The sequence below is a fragment of the Balaenoptera physalus genome (genome assembly GCF_965194825.1).
Source record: "Balaenoptera physalus genome assembly, chromosome: 14".
Classification (NCBI taxonomy): domain Eukaryota; kingdom Metazoa; phylum Chordata; class Mammalia; order Artiodactyla; family Balaenopteridae; genus Balaenoptera; species Balaenoptera physalus.
In genome coordinates this window covers 10760438-10779345 of record NC_138893.1, presented here as the reverse complement: position 1 = coordinate 10779345, position 18908 = coordinate 10760438, and the positions used below count along the sequence as shown (strand labels likewise).

At 37.2% G+C, this 18908-nt stretch overlaps 1 protein-coding gene across 6 annotated transcripts in view; it reads right to left on the bottom strand.

Moving 5' to 3' along the window:
- The window catches only part of ARID4B (AT-rich interaction domain 4B), a 128826-nt gene that overhangs the window by 10496 nt on the left and 99422 nt on the right, over window positions 1–18908 (bottom strand). For all 6 annotated transcript variants that reach the window (XM_082423118.1, XM_082423119.1, XM_082423116.1 and 3 more), the window contains 3 exons: window positions 9879–9963; window positions 6829–7027; window positions 725–1939 (listed from right to left, as the gene is read on the bottom strand). In XM_082423118.1, the coding sequence (XP_082279244.1) occupies window positions 725–1939; window positions 6829–7027; window positions 9879–9963 (1499 nt within the window). The remainder of the gene's footprint in view (window positions 1–724; window positions 1940–6828; window positions 7028–9878; window positions 9964–18908) is intronic.

The window sequence follows — 18908 nt, the reverse complement described above, 5'->3', positions numbered from 1 at the left end:
TGGAAAAGTGTGTTTCAAAGCCAAGTGTCAGCCTAGAGCATATTAATTTAAAGACACCTGAGTGAAGTGGTTCCTCAGTAAAATGATGACAAAAGTACAGCTACGGCACCATCAAAAAGGCACTAATACTTTCGGGAAGTACTAATTTCAACTTCACGGAAAAATCAAGAGTATTACTATAGGTTATTAACAGAGACACTGGTCCTTCAATTTGGAAGCTCTGCATCTAAGAAAGCATCAAATTCCTTTACAAAGGCTTGAAAATCAGTTTGGCACGGTTGTCTGAGGAAAGCAGTGCCTGCAGAGCTGGCTGCTCCAACCTCCCACACGCAGTGTTTGGTTAAGGGTGGAGGGGTCTGTCAGTAAATCAAAATGTTTGTGAGAAACTGCACACGGCAAGTGCAAAAACAATGTTACACAAGTATACTTAAGCCGCTCACGCCATGCAGTCACTCAGTGCATCGTGAGTTCTCAGCGAGGTCTGGATATGGGCCTGGGTGCAGTTTCTAGCACGTGTCTGGTCCGCTGTGAAGCGGCACGGGCGGCTGAAGCAGAGGACACGCAAGTCTTCCCAAGCTTTTAAACACGCTCCAGTCTTCCTCACCACAAATTACCTCCCAAATTTCCGTTCCTGCCACATTCACGCAAGTACTCCGTGTGAGCACCTCACGCTCGTAACGCGAGATGCGATAAACCCGTAAGGCAGCGGAGCCCTGCGCCTCACCTTTCTCGGGCTGCTCCGCGTCGGGCTGATTACTGCTGCTGGAGCTCACGCTGGCGTCGAAGCCCGCGGGCGAGCCGTTCCCTTCCGACTGCAGGTCCTGGAGCTCCCCGGCCACGCTGTCCACTTCGATCGTGCTATCAGTCTCACTCTTGATACTGCGGACTTCTTCTTGGTTTGGGGCCAGCGGCTCCGACACGGTTACGGAAGACGGCTGCCGACTGGCCTCCGTCACGGTGACTGAGGAAGGCGACTCGGGTGTCGTGGGAGGGGTGTTGAGCACTGAGTTACTGCCACTACTGGGAAATTCCGATTTTTTGTCACTGATCTCCGCCGGCTTTTCCTCGGCGGGCTTGCCGTCGGCACTGGGTGGCGGTGGGGCGGCCAGCTCCGCGCCGGGGGAGCAGCTCTCCTCCTCGGCCACGGTCTGCAGGGACCCCTCCACCGGCCCCTCCTCCGGGGCAGGATGCGGCGGGGAGGCCGCAGCCTCGGTGTCGGAGTCGGAGAAGAGCTCCTTCAGCGTTTTCTTAGGCCACTGTCCCTGAATACTTGACCAGACATCTTTTCGATCTTTAGCTCTGCTGTTCTGAAGTCTTTCATCAGAGTTATTTAAAAGTTTTATCCTTTTTTCGGCAACTTCTGAAAATCCTGAATAGAAACCAGTTGTCCGCAGAGACTTTCTTTTCTCCTCCAAACCGTTGTATTTCTTAGTTGGTGTCGTCTTTGCTTTTGATTTTTCCTCTTCATCTTCATCTGAAGTGCTGCTGCTACTGTTTTCCATGCAGAGGGAGTCTTTGTTCTTGGCCTTCTCTTCCTTTTTGCCAGGTGACCCGGTTTTTAAACACTCCTCGGTATTGCAATACCTCCTCTTACCACGTTTTACCGGTGGTTTTGAAGATTTATCTGCGGTGTCCTTCTTGACATCCTTCCTCTTTTTTGTGACTTCATCTTCTTCCTCATAATCAGTATCTTCGGATAATCCTTCTATATCTTTTCTTAATCTTTCTGGAGATTTCGACATGGATTTGGCTATTACCAAATCTGCATGGACTTTGTTTTCTTCTAGCAAAGATGAATTGTTCTGTTCCTCTTTTGAAATAAGATCATTTCTGGTGTGGGTCAAATGATCAACCTTAGATTCTGCTTTGCCGTTGTTATCTAAGTCTTGAACGCCTGTCTCATCCTCCTGCTCACTGTCTTCAGCAGAACTTTCAGAAGCTAGAAAAGAAAGAGAAGACAATGAGTGTGATCAGAACACCAGCAACGTCTTCTCTGTGCCTGCGAATATAAACATGGATTAGCTCCTACGTTTATAACTACCCCAGGCTGCTAGGTTTTATCCTCGTTTTACAAGTGAGGAAACTGAGCTTCAGAAAGTGAAGACATTCACCCAATGACGGAAATGTTCCATATCATGACTATACTGGTAGTGACACTACTGAATACTTCTGCCAAAACTCATCAAATTGTAAACATAAAAGTCGTGACTTTTATTGTTTTAAATTATACCTCAATAAAGCTGATTATAAAAAAGGAAGAATTTTCTACAAATTTATGAGCACAAAATAGGGGAGTTAGGATGTAGTCCCAGGTTGTTCTAACTCCAAAGTCTATATTCTTATAAAAGTGTAGCCTTCATTTTTAATGTAGCAATGATCATTCCAAGATTTTGTGAACAATGTATTTCCATGGTAGATGCTTCAAAGAACAACACAATTAAGTAACTTAGACTTTATATAAACGTATCTACAGAATTTATTTCTTAAATGTTCATTTTAGTAAATAAATTCAATTAACCATTAAAAAATGATAGCTTTTATTACAATTTTAACATACCATTTATTGAGAAACTGTTACATGTCAGGTACCTTGAAATGCTCTGCACAGATCATCTCACTCAATCTCACCATAACCCTATGAACGTGTCATTAGCCCCATTTTATAGTTTCGGAGACTAGGATTTAGAGAGGCTAAGTAAACCACCCCAAAGAGCTAAAATAAGTCAAGATCAAATCTAAATCTGAGTCGTCTGACTCCAGAATTTAGAATCTTCACTACGCTACACTCTACTGAGAAGTCCATGTATATTCTTTAGCTAAATTTGTTAAAAGTAAAAAATAATTGATACAGTTAAGATGGTTAAAAACATTTAATCTTTTCAATGTGTTCCTAAATAACTGAATTTTTAAAATTATTCAAGCAATACATATACACGGTTAAAACAAATTTAGACTCATAATAAAACACCAAAAGCTCTTTTCTTCCCTCCCCAGCCTCCAAAATGTTGTAACTATTTCCTCTGATAGTTACTATCGTTATCTCTTAATAATATACCATTCGTTGATACGTATAAGCAGTGAGGATTTTCTCTCTTATTAATACCTCTACTCCCTTCTGCCACACTTTCTATATAAGTGGTGTTGGGAAGTTGGACAGCCGCATGTGAATCAATGAAGTTAGAACACATCCTCACTCCATAGGCAAAAGTAAACTCAAAACGGCTTAAAGACTTAAGACATGACACCATAAAACTCCTAGAAGAGAACATAGGCAAAACATTCTCTGACATAAATTGTAACAGTGTTTTCTTAGGTTCATCTCCCAAGGCAACAGAAATAAAAGCAAAAATAAACAAATGGACCTAAGCAAACTTACAAGCTTTTGCACAGCAAAGGAAACCACAAACAAAACGAAAAGACAACCTATGGACTGGGAGAAAGTATCTGCAAATGATGCAACAGACGAGGGCTCAATTTCCAAAATATACAACTCAATAATAAAAAAAAAAAAAACCCTACTGAAAAATGGGCAGAAGACCTAAACAGACATTTCTCCAAAAAAGACATACAGATGGCCAATAGGCACACGAAAAGATGCTCAACATCACTAATTATTAGAGAAATGCAAATCAAAACTACAATGTGGTACCACCTCACAGCAGTCAGAATGGCCATCATTAAAAAGTCTACAAATAACAAATGCTGGAGAGGGTGTGGAGAAAAGGGAACCCTCCTACACTGTTGGTGGGAATGTAAATTGGTCCAGCCACTGTGGAAAACAGTATGGAGGTTCCTTAAAACGACTAAAAACAGAGTTGCCATATGATCCAGCAGTCCCACTCCTGAGAATATATCCAGAGAAAACTATAATTTGAAAAGATACATGCACCCCAATGTTCATAGCAGCACTATTTATAACAGCCAAGACATGGAAGCAACCTAAATGTCCACTGACAGTGACTGGATAAAGAAGATGTGGTACATATATACAATGGAATGCTACCCAGCCATAAAAAAAGAATGAAATAATGCCATTTGCAGCAACATGGAGAGACCTAGAGATTATCATACTAAGCAAAGTAAGTCAGAAAGAGAAAGACAGATATTGATACCATATGATATCACTTATATGTGGAATCTAAAATATTACACAAATAAATTTATTTATGAAACAGAAACAGATTTCACAGACATAGAAAATAAGCTTATGATTACCAAAGGGGAAAGGGGGTGGGGAGGGATAAGTTAGGAGTTTGGGATTAGCAGATACAAACTACTATATATAAAATAGACAACAAGGTCCTGTATATAGCACAGGGAACTATATTCAAAATCCTGTAATAAACCATAATGGAAAAGAATATGTATATATATGTATAACTGAACCACTCTGTTGTACTCGGAAACTAACACAACATTGTAAATCAACTATACTTCAGTAAAAAAAAAAAAAAAAAAAAAGAATAAAATCAGAAACGTAAGATATTGTACAAGAACAGAATTGTATAAAGCATGCAGAAAACAGAGTTCTTGCAAATTAAAAACATTACAGCTGTCAATAAGCATTATAGCAGTAAATTAAACAGTAAAAGGATTAAAAGATAAAGAAAATTTGAGAAAATTTCTAAGAAATTAGAGGAAAAAGACAAAAGAATAAGTAATATGTCCCCACCAAAAGATAAGAATATTAGAGTATACTGCAGAAGGTTCAATAGCAATATAATGGCAGGTCGAGAGACAGAGAGAGAGAGAGAGAGAACAGTGAAATGCAGAGGAGGAAATCAACAAAATAATTCATAAAAACTATCTGAAACAGAAAGACACAAGTTTCTAGAATGAAATAACTTAGTACACACCACAGCAGATAAAAATACATCCACACAAGGTATAATCTCTGTGAAATTTTAGGACATTAGAAACAAAGATTCAAGATTCCAGAAAAAGGGAAAGGCAAAAACAAGCAATAAAACAAGTCACATACAAAGAATCAGAAACTAGAAGAGCTCTGGACTTCACAGAAATAACACTATAAGCAAAAAAACAGTGGAACAATGTCAATAAAATAATTAAGGAAAAACGTCCAACCCCGCTAAACCATGAATAAAGATATTTTCAGATATGGACAGTCTCTAAAAATGTACCTTCCCTCCTAGTCACTTGTTCTTAAAATTTACTAGAGAATGTGCTCCACCACAATGAGTATACCAAAGAAGGTTAAAAAAAACCCATCAGATATCCAAAACAAAGAAATTCTAGGGACCACTTTGAAGAGAGAGCTCTAAAAAGTTCCCAGGAAGAGAACTGCGCATCAGATGTAGGAGGAAACCAGTCCAGACCATGCAGTGTATTTCCAAAGGAAGTCATATGGAGGGCTATCATCACCAAGATGCCTCCTGCCATCAACTAGATTCTCTGTATGTATTTTAGCTTGTTTCCACCATTTGGTGATGAAATTCCAGCTCTCCCCTCAATGTCTTGTGTGCCATTACCTGAATCGGATAATGACGGATAATGACGTCATTTTACCCGGCAGAAACATTTTGTTTTGACCTACACCTGAAAGCTAGGGGTATAATTTGGGAAGGCTAGAATCAGAAGATACAGAGGACCTTCCTACTCCCACTGAACTTATTCCTTTTGGTCATCCTCTGAGACTATGTCAGATATTCTTGTGGGGAGCCCCGATGTCTCCCAGAAAGGCCTCATTACCTTGCCCCACTGAATTCCCTTCCAGAGGCTTTTGTAGACTCACAAAGAAGCTTAATATGACCTAGAGAGTCTATTCAGATAACATTCTCAGGGAGCCTTCATCTAAGTGGAAATACTGCCTTTTTTACATAGCTAGGTTTACGCTCGCCACGGTTTTAAGAAAACTAAATAATATCCTCTTTAGGAATATATATAGGTTTAATATAATTCTAAAGAAAAGTAAAAGAATGATTAAGTCAGAATATTAATTACTTTTCAGGGAGACATAACTATTTTAAGTAAATACTACTTGTTCACCACTGTGGTAGACATACAGTATCATTATTCTTTAAATTATACATATATTTCCATATACTGTTCTGTATATCTGATATAGTAGAAAATTATGAAAAATGAACTTTAGGATATTTAGATATTTACAAAAAATAAATATAAATATCCATCTGAAATAAGAGACAAAAACAATTTCCATTATATTCAAAATCAATAAAAATCCAAACTCTCTTAAGTTATAAGAAATGTAAAGTTTTTTTTATTTAAGAAATGTAAAGTAGTTTTATGGAGATACATTCTTTTACTTCATTTGATAGATCAGATTCTCTCTTCCCTGCCAGTCAGATTTACAAAAATCTTCCCCTCCAGTACTCATCACTTTTATTATTTGTTAAACTTCATTCTGCCTTAAACATTAAGCACTCAGGACATCATAAAAGAGATCATAATAAATATAATCAAGATAAGCAAAGTTTGGTATTCTTTACAAAAAGTTCAGTATAATTTTATAGTCTGATATTGCATAATACAAACTATGTTTTACATGGCTACAGAAAGGATGGTACCTGAAAAAAACACAGTAATAGTACTAGAGGTTGAATATTAAATTTTAACTAAAATCTAATGGTGCCCTCAGATCTACTAATAACAGAAATATTTCCAAGCCTCAATCAATGGCTGATTTTATTTCAAGCAATAAGAGAGTCAACAAAGTTCTGGTTCAATTAAAAAAAGAGAATTTGATACTGTCACTGAATTACCTTTATAGAATTTGGTTTATAAAAATTAACACAAACAAAAATTAAAACAAATACTTGCATGCAACAGGATGCTTGTTATGCTTACCTTGAAGTCCATTAAGGATAGAAGTGATTTCTATGGATTTAATATGAGCTGTATCAGAGTTTTTGGCATCAGTAAGATCCAATTTGGATACCATTTCAGGAGATGGATTTGTCTGAAATGGTGGTTTTGACAAGCGTCGAAGTTTACAGTTCTTAGGAGAATACTTTTCATCTTTGTCTTTTTCTTTGTCTAATTTATTCTAGGTTAAGAAAAAAAAAAGGTATCCCATGTTAGCCATAATACATCATGAGGCATTTATTAGTAACAATGTTAAAACTCATTTTTAACTCAACGTTACAGACTATTATTAAAAAACATAAAAAGAAAGAATACAAAAAGGCCCACAAAACAGTCAGAAATGTTTTTTCAAAGTTATTTAACAAATACTACAGGATGAGAAGTAAGTTTTTGTCTAATATTTGTATTTTAATAGTGGAAATAAATTAGCAATCAGATAGGCAATTAAGACTAGCAAACTTCCATACTGCTAAAAATTGGTGTTACAAATTCTGTAAAAATTAAATCAAAATAGGCTTAAATTAAATATTCACCAAAAAAAAACAGAAACATAATTTCAAGCTGGTAGTTCTAAAACCTGTAAGATTCTCAATATAAAATGAGAGTTGGGAATGACACAACTTCAAATATCTTCATTCAGTTGATAGCTGGGAGTAACAAACAAATGACTTGCTATAAAGTCAAGTCAGTGGGGCAACCTTCCTGTATCACTGATAATGTTTCAGGAAAAAATGAGAAATTTTCTGAAATTCTCTATTTACGAATAGATGAGCAGAGGTTAATATATTTCTTGGAAACTATTTTTTAAATTTGTTTTAAAAATAATTTATAGGACTTCCCTGGTGGCACAGTGGTTAAGAACCCACCTGCCAATGCAGGGGACACGGGTTTGAGCCCTGGTCTGGGAAGATCCCACATGTCGCGGAGCAACTAAACCCGTGCGCCACAACTACTGAGCCTGCGCTCTAGAGCCTGTGAGCCACAACTACTGAGCTCTTGTGCCACAACTACAGAAGCCCGTGGGCCTAGAGTCGGTGTTCCACAACAAGAGAAGCCACCGCAATGAGAAGCCCACGCACCACGCAACAAAGAGTAGCCCCCACTCACGGCAACTAGAGAAAGCCCACACACAGCAAAGAAGACCCAACGCAGCCAAAGATAAATAAATAAATTAATTAATTAATTCTGTTTAAAAAATTTATAGGAAAAATAATTTAGACAAGCTTCTAAATGATAATGTAGAGCACTACGTAGAAGTAAACAATTCTGAAGTCCTGTTATATAGTGAGAATACAGAACGTGAGTGGCTATTTTCACAATTCTCCCAAAGATGGTACATAATTAGTATCATTCTGTATACACAGAGGAGAAGTTATTCTGTTTAGGGTAGTGGTTCTCTAAGTGTGGACTCTGGCCCAGCGACATTAGCATCTTCTGGGAATTTGTTAGAAGTGAAAACTCCTTGAACCAGACTCAGATCTAGTGAATCAGAAACGCTGGGGATGGGGCCAAGCAATCTGAGTTTCAACAAGTCCTTCAGGTGACTGTAACACATGCTCAAGTGTGAGGGCCACTGACTTAGAGCACCTGGGCTGAATTCTCTGGATGCACTGAGGCGGCTTTTGTGTAGGAAGACTACCAAAACCTCTCAATGATTAGTGCTCTTCTCATTTTCCTATTCTTGCCAGCCTTTTCATCACTTTATACCAGAGATCATAATACACCATGCATTATGAAGGCAGAAATAGTCTACCCCATGCAAATTTCAAATATGGCTTTTAACGCCTATCAGAGGACAGACTTGAAAATAGTGGTTCTCACAGTCAGATGAGATCGAGTGATGGGTATACAATATTAAATATTTTCTAGGAAGCTTTTTCAAAATTCACATGCCTCTTCCCTTATGACCAAGAATTTTAAATGCCTGGAAGGGGCCGAGAACTAAATTGAGAACTAAATAAATATTTAGAAAAAATTCCCCAAGTGTAATATTCTAACATTGCTTCTCCTACCCCTACGCTATCTTCTACCTGAGAAATACTACTTCTAAAACTTGCTCTGTGTAAGGAAACTGGCTTTTTAGTGCCACACACACACAGCTCTTCTAGTAGCTTAGAGCAATGCTAAATGTAGCATGACTTCCAATAAAGACCAAGAGTGTCCTTAGTTGTAGCTACTGAGTTGCTATACCAAAACTTTAAAAATATGGACCCAATTTCACAGTGAGAAAAGAATAATCACTCTAGGGGAAACCTTTCAGTATTTAGGGCCACTAGGGTATCATTTAGCCAGAAAGTAAATAGCTCCTCGCTTTTAATATGAAAATTGAATTTCAGGAGAACTATTAAACACTTCAACTATATATACCATTCAAAGTATTAAAGAGCCATTACAAAGATTAAAAAATATTCTAAAACCTAGTTAATGGTTCTACTTTCTAATAAAACATTAGAAAGATTTAGTCTTAGAATGAATAAGCGTAATTCTATCATACATAAAAGTAACCTTAATTTCCATACAAGCTCATTAATAGATCCCCACGGTATCTATGTAGAGTTTGCCTAATAGGGTCTTGTGAACACATTCTAAGGCACTACCTATATAGTCAGAGAAAGATGAAGAAAAAAGAAGAGCTTCAGATAGGCTCTCCTCTGCCTTCAGACACCTCCTTCTCTTCCTCTAGTGGTTTACAGCTATTACAGTAACCCCAGGGATCCCAGCCACACAACTTAATGACTCCTAGTTGGAGACCAGAGGTGTAGGAAACAGTTGAAATGGGTAAGTGAAATCTGGCTGAGTGGACTTATACAATGTTGGAACTGAAAAAGCCTCAAAGATCATTTAGTACTGTTTTCAAAATGCCTTTCCATAAGCTGACAATCTTAATTGTACGCAAATCTAGCATTTGATAAATCTGCTATTTCAGGAGAGTATTTCCAACTCTACTAACACTAATGCACACACACTTAATACTCATTTTGGAGGCAAAGTTCCTTAATTAAGATCTATAATACAGCAAAATAAGCACTTACCTTTATTTTCTTGCGATGTTTTATCTTTGGCACATTTTTATCAGCAGGTCGTACTATTTTATCTGCTTTAATCCATTCATCATATCTAAAATTGAAGGAAATTAACATAAATATAAAACACATACCACAGAAGGAACCATGCCATATTAAAGAGAAACTCGTAAATAGAATCAGAACATTTCAGAACTGCAAAGGGCCTTGGAGGCCATCTAGTTCAACTTCCTGGTTCAAGAAATAAAGTCACCACGGCTCAAAGAGAGAGATGAAGTAACCTATCCAAGGACACAATGTCAGCTATTGGCTGACCTCTTGACTCCTGGACTAGCACTCCTTGCTCTGCTGCCCCCGTGAGAAACCAAATCTGTGCAATAGCTATTAAGAGAAATCCCAGTATTTCCTGTACTTTTTTTGTATACTTTGTTGTGTTCGTAAGCAGCAAGTAGCCCATTTTTCCTAACCGTGTCAGGAAGCTATAAGGGGAAGCACAGCTCTGCCAAGCCTCCAGTGCTGAGACACTTCCTACGTTTGCAGGCAGCCGAGGGCCAACAGTCGTGATGGCCTCTCCACTCAGTGCTGGCAGTCTGCATAATTTTACAGAGTGCAAGTCACTACTGACTGCAATAAATCTATTTGTTTAAAGGGGGGGAAAAAAAGACAGTTTATTTTTGTAAAAACTCAGCCAGAAAGAAGAAACATTAAAAACAAATTAACCTCTTTTTATGTTTGAAAGTTATCTACATTTATTCTGGAAAATGGGAAAACTCACTGACGTTTTTAACTCAAGAAAATGAACAACTGAAAATGAGCTTTTAAATTAAAATGTCCTCATTACCAGAGGTATTAAGTGAAGTAATAAAGACCTTAAGTCAGGAAGCAAGTGACCTGGGTCATTAGCTTACTAATAAATTACATTCTTGCTCTAGCTAGGCCTAGTTGTATCTGTAGCAAGTCCCAGGCAGAGCTATACTGCTGGTGCAAACCACAGGCTGCGGCAAAGCTGAGGGCTCAGCCCCACAATGGTTACAGCAGCGTCTGCTGGAAGCTGCTGAGGGCCACAGTGATAACTGGAGAGGATGAGGAAAGAATGGAATGAGTTCTAGAAAAGTCTTTACACATCCTTGCTGACTAGTTACGTGGCCCTGGTCAAGACGTTCTCAACCTCAGACTTCGTTCGTTCTGTATAAAGACCACATTAAAAAGATAAAATAAAAAATAAGACTGCACCTCACATATGGAGGATCAAATATATGAAACAGTTTAAGTCAAATATTATTCTCCCACTAAACACACTCCTCTGGTGTTTATACTGGCAACGCTAGCACCTACCTGTACATTTATAGTAATTTTAATTTTCCCATTAATACTCAAAATTGCATGACGCTTGACAAGAAAGCAATTTAGTTCCTTCCAAAATTAGTGAAGGTGAAGAATGAACAGAAAATATATATGCCCTCTACAAAGTTGAATATGAACTTCTAGAAGTTGCTCTTACTTGAATATAGTTATGGAAATCAATGTTATGTACTTTAAGAAAAAACAAAACAAGCTTTCTATCTTCCTATGAGATAAACTAAAAACACTTCATGATGGTTACACATACATCAGCATAAGCTAAACGAAGATATGAGTTTTTTACCTTTCTTAACCAAAGACTACCTGTTGTACAATTAATTTTGTAATACCAGACATTTTGACTACCAGTAAGATTACTATTCAATTCCACTTGGATTTTTGACATGAATTATTATATTTCAAATTCGGTTGAAACAGTAGCTTTCAATGCAAGAATATCACCAAGATATTGTAGCTTTGATGGAGCACCAAACACATCAAACAAGCAAAAAATAGTTACTGTCTCCATAGTTACAATGTTCACTGTGACAGAGAAGATTTCTTTATGAGTTAGAGGTAATGTATTTTGTTTAAATTCTCTTAGGAACAAGGTATAAGGAACATATACCTAAATAAAATAGTGGTTACTCCACATGGTACAGGCTGATGCTCACTGCCTAAGCTCCACTAGAGTACAGACACTATATGATAATCATTTTCTCCTCCACCCAAACATAAACTAAGGATGGTATATAAGAGGACTGGTTATCAGAAGAACTTTAGTGAGTTTGCGGGTGGAAAGAGTGTTGAGCCAGGCAGGAAACAAAAAAGAAAGATTCTGGAATTAGATGAAACAAACTATATACGCTTCTAAAATACTTGAACAGCAGTAATTAAACACGAGGGTCTTACTATTCTACATAACAATCTTGTTTGAAAACTACTGAATATTCTGTATGGTTTTAGGAGATTCCTTGGGAAATTCTTTAGATATGTTTCCTACTAGAGCAATTACACGGTAATGTATGGTTCTGTAAGTATTAGCTAATATTATATTGTGACTCCTTTATTATTTGCCTCCTTCTATTCTCCTTTCTCAGTGTTTTATGTTTGTTCAGGCATTCCCTTGTTCTAATACTATTCTTTTAGATTTTTTTTCTTTTTTCAGCTAGATTTATGCTGTCTTTTCATAAAAGGTAATAACACAACATTGTTGTTATTATAATTAATATCCTTCAGAACTAGAACATGCCTTAAAAATCTATCAAGAATTTATTTCACAGATTGAGAAACTCAAACCATGGAAGTAAACTCACCTTGCAAGCTACAGGCTTGCCAAAGACCACTATGTGGGGCTTCCCCGGTGGCGCAGTGGTTAAGAGTCTGCCTGCTAATGCAGGGGACACGGGTTCGAGCCCTGGTCTGGGAAGATCCCACATGCCACGGAGCAACTAGGCCCGTGAGCCCCAACTACTGAGCCCGCGCGTCTGGAGCCTGTGCTCCGCAACAAGAGAGGCTGCGATAGTGAGAGGCCCGTGCACCACGATGAAGAGTGGCCCCCGCTCGCTGCAACTAGAGAAAGCCCTCGCACAGAAACGAAGACCCAACATAGCAATCAATCAATCAATCAATCAAAAATCTTTAAAAAAAAAAAACCACTATGTGAGGAGTTGGAGAAGAACCGGAAATGGACTGCCTGTTCAACAGTGTAATACTAGAATGATTACTACTAGGCAGGCCAGGTCCTGCTCAGAGTAAGCATACAGAAGAGTCCAGACCAGCAACTGAAAAAGCCTCATTAAGAATGCACAGTATGGGGTTTCCCTGGTGGTGCAGTGGTTGAGAATCCGCCTGCCAATGCAGGGGACACGGGTTCGAGCCCTGGCCTGGGAAGATCCCACATGCCGCGGAGCAACTGGGCCCGTGAGCCACAACTACTGAGCCTGCGCGTCTGGAGCCTGTGCTCGGCAACAAGAGAGAGGCCGCGATAGTGAGAGGCCCGCGCACCGCGATGAAGAGTGGCCCCCGCTCGCTGCAACTAGAGAAAGCCCTCGCACAGAAACGAAGACCCAACACAGCCATGAATAAATAAATAAATTTAAAATTACCTTTCTCTTAAAAAAAAAAAAAAAAAAAGAATGCACAGTATGAACCAATCCACGAGGAGGCGGAACGGGTGAAAACAATGTGTGAGAATTTTGGTTAAGGTAGCTTTTTCAAATTACAAATGCCTTTAACCAAACAGAGGTTGAGATCAGTGATGTAAACATTAACAGAAATATTTCAAAATGTAATGAGGTTCCAAGTAGCACTTTAGTTGCCTGATTAATCTTACAAGGAAAAAAAAAAAAACGATGATCAGAAAATAAACTGATAGCTATAACTGATCCTTGTATATTTTAAAAATAGGAAATGTTCTTTCCCTTTATGTAATTACTGATTAGAGTATTAATCAGGAGTTCTATTCTCTTTTCTTTTCTTTTTTTTTTTTTGTCTGCAAGGCATGTGGGATTCTAGTTCCCCGACCAGGGATCCAACACGCGCCCCCTGCACTAGAAGCCTGGCGTCTTAACCACTGGGCCACCAAGGAAGTCCACGAGTTCTATTTTCTTTACAGAATACTTTCAAAGACCAGGAAGGAGAGGAACATAAATTCATGTGGGAAAAAAGCAAAACGATACACCCTGAAAGGCAACATTTCCTACTGACACTAAATTATATAAGAAAGAGTTAGGCCAATATAATTTTTATTTTACTAGTGCTTGTTAATTTAAATTAAGTAATATTAGTGGGTTAAGATCTCTGATTCCCTATCAAATACCAAGAATAAAGACTTGAATGAAGGGAATTTAGTTCAGAACTACAGAAAAAGCTGCCACTGATTCTGTTAATTCTATATAAACTTAAACTTTTTATATAGTCTATTTAATGTACATTAAAAAGAGATTACAGCACATTTACTTTAGGCATAAGAAAATAAAGAAGATAGAAAATGGGGAAATTTAGTTCAAATTCAAATATCTTGGACATCATAGAAATTGAAATTACAGGGAAGTGGCAAACAGCAGAAAATTGCAGCTAAGAAATAGAAGACCATGAAATATTTCTCATTTCTCCTTGGGGCACCATACCAAGTACGGTATCCATTCATCCCTCAAAATACATTCTTAAAGAATACAAGAATTTAAAAAACTAAGTCAAATATAAATTTTTTGGTTTTAAAACGCTTCCATCCTTTTCTCAAACATTCCCAAATACATGGACATGCTGTCCTTCCCTCACAGTGGCTCTCCAATATTCTTGATTCGGCTTTAAGTACCACAAAGGGAATCATCAAGACATTAGAACGCATATTCTGATAGGGTCTCTCTACCATGCAGGAACTACGAACAGCTATTTAGGGCAACAGGTATTCAAAGAAACCGCATTATTGTTAAATACCTAGATTTCTCCCCAAGGCTAGCAAGCCTGTTGCTGTCAGCTCTCATGTTCTGTGATAATGTAGCTTGAAAACTAGGAGAGAAATTTAAGCTAAGTGGTTGGCCTACGAACAAAATGGCCTGCAACTTTAATCCAAGCAATAGAGTTTTATGAGAATGTCTGAGGAAAACAAGGAAGTTTGGATTATTGATATAAACTATACTACCTTCAGTTGGACTTTAAATTTAGAAATTACGAACAGAAGAGAGTAATTGGCCTGTTTGTGACAAAAGGAAATATAGTTTGCCAGGGCACAAGGAGAAGAAGATTACTAAATGCTTCCATTTAAAAACAAACATCAAAAAACAAAGAAAAACAAATATTTGAACAAATATTAACACTGAATTTGAAAATGAAGACTAAGTCTATTAATGATTAGACCATACTTTTTCAATTCAGTTATCAATAAATTCATTGTAATTGATGCATGGAGTCTAGACAAGTATCTTATCTGATATTTAAAGTACTAAGGAAAATGTTTTCAAAGAATATACTGACTTATTTGAGAATAGTCTATTGAGATCATCTAACATTCAACTAACGGAATAAACATGAATGAACAGATGCATGAGCAACTCATTTAACTTCTAGCGGTCTGTTCCCTGACCTACATAAAATGAAGAAGGTAGAACAGATGATCCCCCAAATTAAACAATTATATGAAACTCCCAGACTAGAAGTCTACACAAGGGCTTATTCATTCGACAAATACTTCTGAGGTACCGATCATGTGACAGGCTCTGCGCTAGGCACTGGTAATAAACGCACCACAGCCCCTTATCGAGGAGTTCACAGTGTAACAGAGAGGGCAACGCTAATCAGTCATTACGTAAGTAATAGTACCAACCTTCTGAACCCTTCGAAAAAAGTAGCTACATCAATATCTGAAATTTTAATGTGTTGAATTAAAATATTTACACAAAGCTAAAAGGAACCATTCAGAGACCATAGCATACTTGCTCTCACCAGAGAAAAACAGAGTTCTAAAAAGAAAACGTTCTGACTTTTTTTTGGATGTGTTGGCAAATTCTCTAAGAAATCATTTAGCAACAATAAAAATGGAAAAGAACATTAGTCAACCAGACATAAGATACCAAAATGGTTACTGTGCCCACACCAGTTCAGATTTTGGTTCTGCTTAAACCTAACTAAACCACTTTCAAAGAAATATTATCAGCCATGTATTAATATAAACCCACACAATAATTACATGCAGAATAAGGATACTGTACAAATAACTTCATCAGCAAAACCAAACTGACAAAATACTTAAAAACTCATTATTTAAAATATGCATACAGATTATAAAAGATAAAATCTAATAACTAACCGTTAATATAAGTGAAATATTAACATCATTTGTATTTTGTTTTCTGTAATGGAGAGACTCATTTCATAATTGCTGAACAATACGTATTTTATATCCTGCCTATCTATAGGCAAAAAACTTAATATATGTCATAAAACTAACTTAGCTTTTAAAAACCTCACATCTAAAATGGAAATTTAGGCCCTCTTTAGCATGGAAAGGAATTCTTTCCCCCTTAATTGAGTAAGAAAATATGAGGGAAAAAATAGGACATTGTAATAGAAAAAAAGACCAAGTCATGATGAAGAGCAGCACTAGTTATTATCAATTATAAACTTTATAAGCAATTTAATCAATATTTACCTACTTTATGAATTTTCTATAATAATCTCAATTTACATATTTATTTTTAATGTGAGAGAATATCTAAAGCAAAATTTATAGAGACCTACTGACTACAATTTAACGCTTTTAGTCATGTACTTAGGATAAAACAAAGATAAAGATAAAAGCATCATATTATTGAAAAAATAAAATTCTAAGCATGCTATTAACATTTCATATTTCCACTCCATACAACACTGTTAAATCCGCATCAAAGAAACAGGAATGGTGTTCATTGTAATAAAGAATATAATAGTAGAATGATAAAAACATGAATATTATAGCACCATCATATTAAAGATTTGACACAAATAGCCCAAGAGAAATGTACTGTAATTATATAGATCTGTTTTCCTAGAGAATTTAACTCTGTAAAATGAAACAAAGGTATAGGTCTTCAGGCAGAGGTACTATCAATATATAATGTTAAGAACACATCACAGAGCGTTGTACCAGGCTTATAAAGACCACTGCAAATGGTTAACAACTCTGGCACTCACTGTATTTTGTGATGTAGATACTGACTTCTAAAAGTATCCTCAAAGTTTGTTTCATTAATATTTGATAAGCTTAGGGGATTAGTACGTTTGTGCACATTTAGACAAACATACTGATGTAACTGCCAATCTACAAAACTATGAAATGGAATAGGTCCAAGTTAATGCTTTACATTAAATGTACCTGTCAATCTACAAAAAATATTGAATGGAACAGGGCCCAGTTAAGTAAACACTCAGAGAGAGAGCAAGAGAGAGAGAAAGGAAAAAAGGAAGAAGGAAAGAGAGAGAGGCCATTTGAGTGCAAAAATATATGAGTTTATTAATCTTTTTCACAAAGGAAATTTTTATTTTCACTTGCACTGAAAAACTAATCAACTCGAAAGTCATTTTTTAAGTAAAAATTTATTTTTATGTTCACCTTATTCATTGTTTATAAGCTTTCGTTTAAATTTCTCTACATGTAGGACTGCCTGATACCAAGCATTTTCATGCTGAAAAAGAATTTTTCACATGAGCAGTAACATACAGTCCTTTGACGTCCCAAGTAGTTTTTAATTTTAATGCTTTATAGCATAAACAGAAGTAAACAGGCTAGGAGACTGTGACATAAGGGTTTATGGAGACAAGAGTTTGGAGATGGCAGTGAGGTGTCAAGAAAAGAAGAATGGCACACAGGAGGAAGCGGAGTGTGCAAAGAGAATAGGAAGACTTGGTGAAAGAGATATGGGCAATGTTCCCTTTCTCCCCTTAAAACAGGCTGACAGATATTTCCTTGGAAACCATTGTCAAATGGCCTTCATTTAGAGTTCTTTAACTTTCAACTATAAAAATAAAGCAGACAATTTCCTAGATAGAGTACCTTGCTTTCCTTTCTATCATTACCAGAATAATTATTTCAAAGCATCTGAGTAGAACAACTTTGTACTCTTATCAATATTCCTAAGTCCAAAGGCATGTACAATGAAAGTATGGCAGGGAAGGAACAGGGAAATTAAGCTGAAAAAGTGACATAAAATTCTTCAAAGGAACAAAAGGAGACAGGGACTGGAAGAAAGGTCACAGGACACGAGCACTTCCAATCACATTCATTCAAGTCTCTTACTCTCCATCCCATTTTGGCTGCTAATTAGGAGTTGGGCTCTGTATATTACCCAAAGAGGTCATTTAAAAAATTGACTACCATAATCATATATAAAAATTAACTCAAGATGGACCAAAACCCTAAGTATTAGAGTTAAAACTATAAAATTCTTATAAGAAAATGGGGAAATTTTCATAACACTGGATTTGGCAATGTTTTCTAGGATACAACACAAAAAGCATGAGGAACAAAGAAAAAATAGATAAATTGGACTTTATCAAAATTAAAAAGACACTATTCAGGGTGAAAAGACAATTCTGTGGGTTCACAGAATGGGAGAAAATATTTGCAAATGACATCTCTGATAAGGGATTAGTATACAGAATATATGAAGAACTCCTACAACTCTTTAACAACAACAAAAAACAACCAATTCAAAAATGGGCAAAGGGCGTGAATAGACATTTCCCCAAAAAAGATATACAAATGATCATATACAATTAAGTACATGAAAAGATGTTCAACATCACTAGTTATTAAGGAAATGCAAATCAAAACAACAATGAGATACCCACTAGATTAGCTATAAACACTTTTTTAAAAACAGAGAATGAGGGGCTTCCCTGGTGGCGCAGTGGTTAAGAATCTGCCTGCCAATGCAGGGGACACGGGTTCGAGCCCTGGTCCGGGAAGATCCCACATGCCACGGAGCAACTGGGCCCGTGCGCCACAACTACTGAGCCTGCGCTTTACAGCCCGGGAGCCACAACTACTGAGCCCACGTGCCACAACTACTGAAGCCTGCGTGCCCTAGAGCCCATGCTCCACAACAAGAGAAGCCACCGCAACGAAAAGCCTACGCACCACAACAAAGAGTAGCCCCCGCTCGCCTCAGCTAGAGAAAGCCGCACACAGCAACGAAGACCCAACGCAGCCAAAAATAA